Below are 10,070 nucleotides of genomic sequence, written 5' to 3'. Positions count from 1 at the left end.
CTTCCTTCTCTCGCTCTCTTCACTTCCTGCTCGGCTGGCGGCTAGACTCCCTTCCTGGTCGTACAGAGGGCTGACGGTGATCTGTAAGTTTTTTTTCCCCTTTAAATAAATACTACCCTGTTAATTATAATTCCAAACTGCTGTGGCATCGTTTGTGACTTACGTCTACACTTGTATATATGTTTTCAGGGCTGTTTGACACTGAACAACCAGTTGGTGTGCTCTTCCCTGGGGAAGGCCACCTTTTTCTTTCCCAGTTTTCCTCAGTTTGCTGTAGTTCTTTGTGCACGGTTAAGGCCCCATCCAGTTTGGCATGTCTATTGGATGTGGTTTCATTCTTGTTCAGTTCACATTTGGGCAGCCACGTTGGTGAGACTTTAGAACATTGCTTCTTACGTGACTAGAAGACAAAGATCTCAGCAACTGCCCTGGTCCTCTGGCCCTTGCAGTCTTTTCATCCACTCTTCTGCAAAGTTCCTGGAGCCTTAGATGCAAGGGTGTTATGTGGAAGTGTCCTTCGGGACTGGGCTGTAGTAAAAGACGTGGCCAGCTGCATTCCTGCCCGGATTCCGGCTAGCTTACCCCCGAAATAACAACACACAAATTGTATTCATTTAAACACTGCCTGGCCCATTAGCTCTAGCCTCTTTCTTGCTAACTCTCACATCTTGATTAACACATTTCTATTAATCTGTGTTTACCACGAGGCCGTGGCTTACCGGGAAGATTCTAACCTACATCCATTTCGGGCCGGAGCTTCATGGCATCTGCCTGACTCTGCTGTCTTTCTCCCAGTATCCTGTTCGGTCCACTCCATCTATCTAAATTCTGCCCTATCAAAAAGCCAAGGTAGTTTCTTTATTAACCAATGAAAGTAACATAGAAAGAAGATCCTCCTACATCACTGGGCTCCACAGCTCTGCGTTATGATTGGTTGTGGTTTTCTGTCAAGGTCTCTGTTACAAAGAGAAGTTTCCTTGATGAAGGGTGAGAACTATACTTACCTGTGGGTATAATGACAAATATTTGGAGTGTAGTTAGAGATTGTGCTGTTAAGTGGTGGTTGTAGTTTCTCCTAAGATCCATGACTTCACTAGCACTGAGTAGCTAGCTGCATTTCCAGTACTAGACATGGTTTCCCTCTTGCTGAGCAGGTCAAGTCCAGTTAGAGAACTGCAGGTTACTACCAAGGTGTGCGTGCCACTACTACACTCTTTGCCCCTTTCTTTGCTGCTTAACCACCTAATATATTGTTTATTTTAGTTAGCATTGCAAAGTATTAGGTTTCATTATGGCAGTTTCAAAGAAGTTTTATTTTTCTTTCTCCCTTCCATTGTTTCTCCAGTTTTTGTACTTTCTGCTGCCAGTAACAACCTTTCTGCTTGCATTGCACATGTGTTCTGATGCCCCGCTCCTTCCTCAGCACTTCTTTTCACCTTTATCATCCCATTTCTAATTCATAGCCTATGCACATACAGATCTGTGGACATTACATGCTAAGATTCATACGTGAGCAAGAACTGCAGTGTTTTTGAGTTCGGGTTACTTCACTTGATATGTGGTTTCTAGATCCATCCTTTTTCTTGATATGTAGTTTCTAGATCCATCCCTTTTCTTGATATGTAGTTTCTAGATCCATCCTTTTTCTTGATATGTAGTTTCTAGATCCATCCTTTTTCTTGCAATTATTGTAATTTCATTCTTTATGGCAAAATGAAATTCTATTGTATACATATCACATTTTTTCAGTGTCTTTTTTATCTGTTGATGGCATTACTAAATAGTCAGGAGAAAAAAGAGATGGATACTACCAGATGCCACAGTTGTCGTGAACAGGAAGCAGGGAATCTCTGATTGAGGAGGTAGTCTGTTCTTGCTACTGCCCTGCCCTCTGCCCTTTGTTACTCAGTGAACTCATCTCTTTTTTTTCCCCAAAAATTAAATAAATTCTTGTTTCAGATGCAAGTCAGGTTTTTAAATTTATTTTTATGTTCACTGGTGTCTTTCCTGCATGCTTGTCTGTGTGAGGGTGTGAGGGTGTCAGGTACCCTGGAACAGGAGTTACAGACAGGATTGAGCTGCCATGTGGGCACTGGGAATTGAACCCAAGTTCTGTGGAAGAGCAGCCAGTGCTTTTAACTGCTGAGCCATCTCTCCAGCCCCCAAATACAAGTTTTAACTTGTCCAGTAACCTGAGGCTTACTGGCAACATGACTTATTGAAGAGTTGAAGATGCCCTAACTGGATCTTCTAGTTAATAATAGTAATAATTAGTGTGCACTTGATAAATGGCACTGCCCAGCACTGCGTTCCAGTGTTTGGCGTATGTGGTTCCACCTGTCTTCTTGAGTTAAAGAATAAGCAGCTCTGGCCGCCCTGGGGGATGCGAGAGGATGCTGTGGGCTTCTGCTTCTCTGCAGAGAAAAATCTTCTAAAGTGGAGCATTTCCAGCTCTGCTTAGGAGACAAGAGTAACCAGTTTGCTTGCTTGTTTAAGGAATTTTCTCAACTCCTTGAAAGACCATATTCTCAGTTAATTACACATTTGTCAGAATGGTCAGAACCAAAGTTGCTTTTCCTGGTCTGGTCTCCATAAACTTTTCCAGTTCTTCACTTCTTTCCCAATATTCAGTGCATCTTCCATAAGGGATAAAATAAAATATTCTCTTTTAATCCACCTGGAAGAATTAAGCCTTTGCCTAATTTGCTTAAGTTAAACTGTTTTACATGAAACTTTGACTCTTCATTTTTATTGCTTTGAGTCTTTGATACAAAGATAACCTACTTTTCATAAACAATGCCAGATTTGATGCTGCACACCTGTAATCTAGCACTTATGATGTTGAGGAGAGATAATTATTAATTTGTTGCTATCCTGGGATATATAATGAAACCCTGCCTCACCAGTGTGGGGGGGTATATGTGTGTGTATTAGCAGTTTGTTCCCCTCAAAATTGCTTCATTGCCCTCAGAAATAGTCAACCATAAATAGATTAAATACTAAATGTGAAATCTTTGCCCTTAGAGGCATTAATCTGTTTTTTGCATAGTATAATAACTGAAGTTCCAAATGACGTGGGTCATTAACAAAAACAGTGGACTATTTCCCAAGACAGAAAGTTGTGTAATACATTTTATAAATTTGTTTGTTCAAAACATACTGTTTTAGTATTGGGTCAGTTTTATGTGCTGCTGCTTTTTAAATTTCTTTGAAACTCAAAGTAATAATTTACTTATTGCCTTATATATTTCCAGTGTGGTGATGGCTACCACAGTAGAAGGCAGGAAAGAAATGCTAACACAGCTGTTATTGGCCCACATGTTTCCCTAAGACAGCTGAAAAAGGGATTTTGTAATTTAGGATCATACCTGAGGGTGACTAGGAGTCTACCTTCATTTCTTGTGGTCACTTACCTCCCCCTTTCAGTAGGATGACCGACTGGAAAGATAGCAAGCTCTGTAGAGAATGAACTCTGGAATCCAAAGTCAAGGGTGGAGGGACACATATGGCAGGGTGGGGGCACAGTAATTTCACTGGCTTCTCCCATTGTATTCCGTCTCTCTTTTCTGGCTCTGATGAAATTATGGTCTTTCTCTAATCACCTTCCTAACTGCAGTGGAGCTGTTGTAGGAGGCAGAGGTAGGGACTCAGCCCCGAGTCAGCTCCGCAGCACTGTCTTGTCTGTCTCTGCTGCAGGCCTTAGCAGTAGCCAGCAGCCCAGCTCTTAGTCCTGTCTCTGCTGGTCCTGTGCAAGGTAGAAACAAAGGGAATCCTGGACCTGGTTTGAAACGCCCCAGCTCCTTTGAGAAACTGGTCAGGAAGGAGCCACTGACTGTTTGCTGTCAGTTTTTAACTTACAGTTGTCTGTCTGTCTGTCTGCTCTGCACCAGTCTCACTTTTCAGACATTTTAGACCCTTACACAAACAAGGTTTAGAAATTAATAATTTTCTTAGGTAGCTCAGTGACTTTAATTGTTTTCTTTAATTAGGATTAAAGTGTAGTGAGTTTTAATGGAGCCAAGGGGAGGGAGGTGTCCTACTTGTGTTTAGCAGTGAGGATGAACCTCAGTCTGGTGTCCAGGTTTCGGGTGGCCTGTTGTTAGTGACCATCACATTTAGGTTTGAACTGGTTAATAAAAATTAAAGCCTCAAAACTTGATGTCTTAAGTTTCAACGATTGTCACTCACCCTTGTGGTAGACTTGAGAGACTTCATCTTGCAGCTTATTCTGCCATTTCCAAGATTATGCCCAGTGTCTGTATTACTGTTAGCATAATTCTGTGTTTGACTAGGAGCTATTCAAGGAGTGTGTACTTCATGAATCATGAATCTTGATTTAATCTCAGTTGGTGAGTTTTTAAAAATGATTTATTTTATGCACATGGGTGCTCTATCTGCATGTGCAACTTTTATATTAGAAGAGGGCATCAGATCCCACTATCAGTGGTTGTGAGCTGGAAGTAGAACCCAGGACTCTGGAAGAGCAGCCAGGGGTACTCTGAGCCACTGAGTCATCTCTTGAGTCCTCCAGTTGGTGAATTTTATAAACGCTCCATCTGCAGAGACTCAAGACAAACATATGCCCCACTGTGCTTGAAGCAGCTGTTCTGACGCAGGGTGGAGTGTGGATTCCTATTCTCCAGTGGTTCCTAGGACAGAAAGAACATGGAGACATTTCAGCTGTGACTCCATAGCTTTTTAAGGCAGTCAGAGCGCTTGTGGTAGCAGTCTATTTTTGCTCTCAAATTCCTTCCAACTGTAGCAACTTGGTGTTCCTGGTTCAGAGATTTTCAGCGGTCTGTATTGTTTCAGCTGTACGAACTTTAAATTTAAAATGGAATTTGATTTAATTTTATTTAAAATAAATTTACAGGTTCTTGACTGCTGAGCAGTTAAATGTTGCATGCTGAAAAACAGAACTGGTAGGAGAGGTCTTTTTCTTCTCAGCTTTTCTTGAAGGAACCAGATAGGCCCTGCCTGGCGTTACTTCTAAGATGAATGCCTTCAGGCTAGGATGGGTAGGCCTGAACGGGCAGCCCTTTTGTTAGGAGAGCGGAGTGACTGCTCCAGTGTGAGGGCCTCTGTAGGAGGAGACTCAGGTGAGTCCTCACAGAAGTCCAGACTGCCAGGGGAGCTGTTTTAACGCAGCCGGCTTCTTCTGTGACCTTTTGTCCTTTGCCTTAAGAAGCTGTGCCAGGTGTCTGTGCACAGATCCTTGGACTCGAGCGACTGGGATTTGTAAAGGACTCCACTCCTTCATCACAGCCTACAGGGGAAGGGGTAAAGACAGGTAAAGTAAGTACAGCAGTAGTCATCGTATTCATCAGGTTTTAGGACTAAATGTTCGCAATAGTCACCTGGATCTTATGAATGTAGACTCTTAGGCTCTACTCATCATATTGTGCTACCACACATAGTAGGAATAAAAAAGCAGCATAGGTGATGTTTCTGATGGAAAAGGCTTGGACTCTGCCCACCACAGCTGCAGAATTGTGTTTGCTTTGTTTTCAGTTACAGTACACGACTGATTTCTAAATCGGTTTCAAGTTTTGTTAGAGAGACTTAGATACTTTAGGTATACTCAGATATTGGTTGAATAAATACAAAGCTTCCAGTGTTGCCCTCTAAGAATTGGGCAAGCACTAAATGGACTCAGTAGGTATTTAAAAAATAGTAATAAATGAGAGTTCATGAAGCTGGGAAGGAAAAGTTGTGGGCTGGTAGGGGAGGAGTTAGAGGGGAGGAAATGACAGATGGATTGATTCAAACACATTATATGAATGATAAATTTTAAATAAACTATTTTTAAAACTAAGACTTTGTTGGTTAAAAAACTTAAATATTAGCATTATTATGGACTAGAGAGGAATTAGAGTCTGTTTCTAGTTCTACCTTGACAATATTAATTGAACATTATTTTTCATTTCTTCAAAGATCAGAAAATCCTACTAAAGCAGTAAAAGGCTTGAAAGTGATTTTTTAAAAATATAAGTATGCATGTGTAATAAGAATGTAATCTGAATATAGTAAGGTTGTAAAGTTTGTTAGTTTTCTATCTAGTATTTTCTTTTTTTTTTTTTTTTTTTTTTTTTTTTTTTTTGGTTTTTCGAGACAGGGTTTCTCTGTGGCTTTGGAGCCTGTCCTGGCACTAGCTCTTTTAGACCAGGCTGGTCTCGAACTCACAGAGATCCGCCTGCCTCTGCCTCCCAAGTGCTGGGATTAAAGGTGTGCGCCACCACTGCCCGGCTCTATCTAGTATTTTCTGACTGCCATTTGATTAAAATGTGCTGTTCATTTACAGTAATTACATTTATAAGAAAAATGTGTGAATTGGTTAGCTAGATTGGAGGAGTTTGTGAATAGATGCAGATTAGATAGCACTACAGTTTACGCAGAGCTTAACAGTTGGGTGATGAAATTTTGATAAACTTCAGTTTCCCAATATCCCACTCCCCCACACTCTTACAGGCATCTTTTTCTCTTATATTTTTGTAACTGAGTTTCACCAGTGTAGCCCAGGGTGGCCTTGAACTGTTGATCTTCTTGCCATAGCTGTCAAACTGCTTGCTTGGATATAGGCATGCATCATGACAGCCAGCTCTTGCACATGTGTTTAAGCAGTAGGGCTTTTGCAGAGCATTTCCATCACCCTGAAAGAAAATTGCCAGTTAATAATCTCTTTCCTCTTCCCTTGACCCTGGAAACCACTAGTCTACTTATAGATCCGCCTTTGGGGACATTTTATATAAATAGAATCATGCTGCATACAGCCCTTTCTCTTTGGCTTATTTTTTGAGTGTGATGTTTTCTGGGGCTCATTTATGTTGCAGTGAGTCAGATCCTCGTTTTTGCTTTGTGTGGATGTACTACTTAAAAATCCCTTCACTTAATGAACTTTGGAGTAGCTTCCATTTTTGTCTATGTGAGTAACGTTTTTGTGAACATTTGCATATGGTGTTATGAGGGCACATTTTTATTTCTTTCCTAAGTATACCCAAGAACTGGAGTTCTTAGATGTTGTATTAACTCTATGATTAGTGTTTGAGAAATGTACAGGTGAGTGACCTGTATGTCATTTTGCTGCTGGAGTATGAGATTACAGCTTGTCCAAACTCACTAACATTTGTTAGCGGAGTGTGTGTGTGTGTGTGTGTGTGTGTGTGTGTGTGTGTGTGTGTGTGTGTGTGAGGGTGGAGACCAGAGGTCAGTCTCAGATATTGTTTCTCAGAAACTGTCCGTCTTGTTTTTGAAACAAGATCTCTCATTTAGTGTTTATGGAGTACCCTTGACTGGCAGGCCACTAAGCCCAAGATGTTCCCAGTTGCTGCCTTCCTAGTATTGAGATTACAAGTGTAATATCATGCCCAATTTGCTGTGGGTATTAGGTATCGAACCCAGGTCCTTTTTGACTTACATAGAGAGCACTTCACTAAGCTTTTCCCTCCACATGGTAAACTGAAATTAAAAGCAGCAATTAATGTTACTGAATATTGATTAGAACTTTGAAATCTTTACATAGTGTTTTTTTTTTATTGTGAGAGAGAGATGTTATAGGATGAGTTTTTCCAGCCATGAAGCTGAATTTATCTGTTTTGCTTCATGTAAAGGATTTTATTAATATATAATAATGTATTATTAATATATAGACTTGGAAAATGATCTCAGTTAAGGCTCTAAGAAACCTGTAAGAAAAAACAGTTCAGCCAGGCTATGGTGGCGCACGCCCTTAGTCCCAGCACTCAGGAGGCAGAAGCAGGTGGATCTCTGAGAGTTCAAGGCTAGCCTGGTCTGCAGAGCTAGTTCCAGGGCAGCCAGGACTATTCTATAGAGAAATCTTGTCTCAAAAAACCAATAAAAAAAAGAAAGAAAGAGAAGAAACAGTTGAGGGTTGGCGTGTGGCTCAGTCAGTAGAGTATGTGCCCAGCATGCAAGAAGCCTTGTATTCAGTCCCCGCACCGCGTTAGCCAGACAGTATCAGACGTAATCACAGAACATGAAAGGGGAGAAGTTTATAGTCATCCTTGGCTACACAGAGACCTTGATGCAGCCTGGGATCCATGAGACCCTGTCTCCGAGAGACAGACTTGGGGGTTGGCAGTGATGACACCATTCAGCTGTCTGAGATCTTGGGACAGGAGAGGCTGTTACAGTCAGATTCCCTTCCCATGTAGTGTGAAAATGGCTTCCATGGTATGTGTAAGTCTGAAGTCAGTGATGGTTGTGTGAGCGGATGCCAATCTAGAGCCAAAATGTCTTGTTCTACATTTGAAATTACAATTGTTGTCAGCCTTCTGCACATTCTGTTCCCCTCATAGGCCTCAGGAGTTCAGGTTGCGGATGAAGTATGTCGCATTTTCTATGACATGAAAGTTCGGAAATGCTCCACGCCAGAAGAAATCAAGAAAAGAAAGAAGGCTGTCATTTTTTGTCTCAGTGCAGACAAAAAGTGCATAGTTGTTGAAGAAGGCAAAGAGATCTTGGTTGGAGATGTTGGTGAAACCATAACCGATCCTTTCAAGCATTTTGTGGGAATGCTTCCTGAGAAGGATTGTCGCTATGCTTTGTATGATGCAAGCTTTGAAACCAAGGAGTCCAGAAAAGAAGAGCTGATGTTCTTCTTGTGGTGAGCACTTAGAATCAACCCCGAGATTCTGTATATCCGAGCTCTTAGAGAAACGTGGGGACCAGAATGGTACTAGAGATGTTGGGGTTTGAGCCAGGACCATGCATGTGCTAGGCATTCCCAGACCCTCAAGATAACGCATGTTCATTGTCAGAATGTTTCCCAGTTTTCATAGTCTTAGTTGTAGTGATAGGTTAGCTATGTTGTCTACTTGAAAGAACATCATTTTAGGTAGTTTATTTTATGGATTCTTAGAACTTGTTTCTAAATCAAAATTTCCAGCTTCTACCAAATGTTCCTACTGGTAAACTAAAGCCTCTCTTTGCTCTACTGGACACATACTCTTCATGTAGGTATTTGGAGTGTGTATTTTTTTGAGGCCACTGATACTGTTCCTTCTTTATTGTAGTTTGCTATATGTTCTAGTTAGGTTACTACTATGTACAAAGGGATATTTAATTTTTAATTTAAATTTTAATTGGTTAAAAATGATACTGCTATATTTTGAGACAGGGTCTCACTGTATAGCCCAACCTGGCTACTCAGTAATAGCCCTTCCCAGTGTTAGAAGTACTGGCATAGTCTACCATGCCCAGCTAAAATTCATTGTTTAGCAGAATGAATATCTATTTCCAATTTGTAGCCACATATTACTGACAGATGTAGAGCATTTCCATTGTTGCAAAAGATTCAGCTGTTAGCATTTTTAAGTGATTTATTGGCCTTTTCTAGTTATTCTATCTTTTCAAGTATTTGACGTTAAGTATTTGACTTAGACAGAAGTCTTATGGCCAGGTATGGTGACACATACCTTTAATCCCAGAACTTTGGAGGAAGATGCAAGAGGATCTCTGAGTTCCAGGCCAGCCAGGGTAAAAGAGGTGCAGAACTGGAGATCAAAAGCATTGATATTTGGAGGAAAGTAATGGTGGATTCCATCACTTCTCTTCAGCTAAGATTCCCGTTAAACCAGGATGTGAGACTGCAAGAGTGAGGTCAAGGTCCGTGTGAGGGAACAGACAGCCGCCATCTCTGGAGAGTAGTGTATGAAGATAGTTGCTGAGGGGCTGGAGAGATGGCTCAGCGCTACATGCACTGTGCTCTGCAAAGGACCGTGGTTTGTTGTCAGGTAGCTCACAAGAGCCCGAAGCAGTTCCAGGGAGTGTATGCCCTCTTCTGGCCCTTGTGGACACCTGCATGCATGTAGTACACATACAGACAAGTAACCACACTCATGGACATAAAGGAAAACTTAGAAGGTGCCTCCAAAGGTGGTGGCGCACGCCGGTAGGATTTGCTGAAGGAGGCAGAGGCAGGAGGATCACGAGTTCGAGGCCAGCCTGGGCTACACATTTTGAGCCGGGCGGTGGTGGAGCACGCCTTTAATCCCAGCACTCAGGAGGCAGAGGCAGGTGGATCTCTGTGAGTTCGAGACCAGCCTGGTCTA

The 10,070-nt window shown here is 41.6% G+C and overlaps 1 protein-coding gene across 1 annotated transcript in view; it reads left to right on the top strand.

Annotated features, from left to right (window-relative positions):
• Dstn (destrin, actin depolymerizing factor) overlaps nt 1-10,070 on the top strand; it is a 36,223-nt gene that overhangs the window by 22,512 nt on the left and 3,641 nt on the right. Inside the window, exon 2 of the mRNA XM_005365518.3 lies at nt 8,316-8,623. Within this exon, the coding sequence (XP_005365575.1) occupies nt 8,316-8,623 (308 nt within the window). The remainder of the gene's footprint in view (nt 1-8,315; nt 8,624-10,070) is intronic.

This window comes from Microtus ochrogaster, unplaced genomic scaffold (assembly GCF_000317375.1).
Source record: "Microtus ochrogaster isolate Prairie Vole_2 unplaced genomic scaffold, MicOch1.0 UNK3, whole genome shotgun sequence".
NCBI classification, from domain to species: domain Eukaryota; kingdom Metazoa; phylum Chordata; class Mammalia; order Rodentia; family Cricetidae; genus Microtus; species Microtus ochrogaster.
The sequence above is the reverse complement of the archived record's forward strand: the minus strand, read 5'-3'. Positions and strand labels throughout refer to the sequence as shown.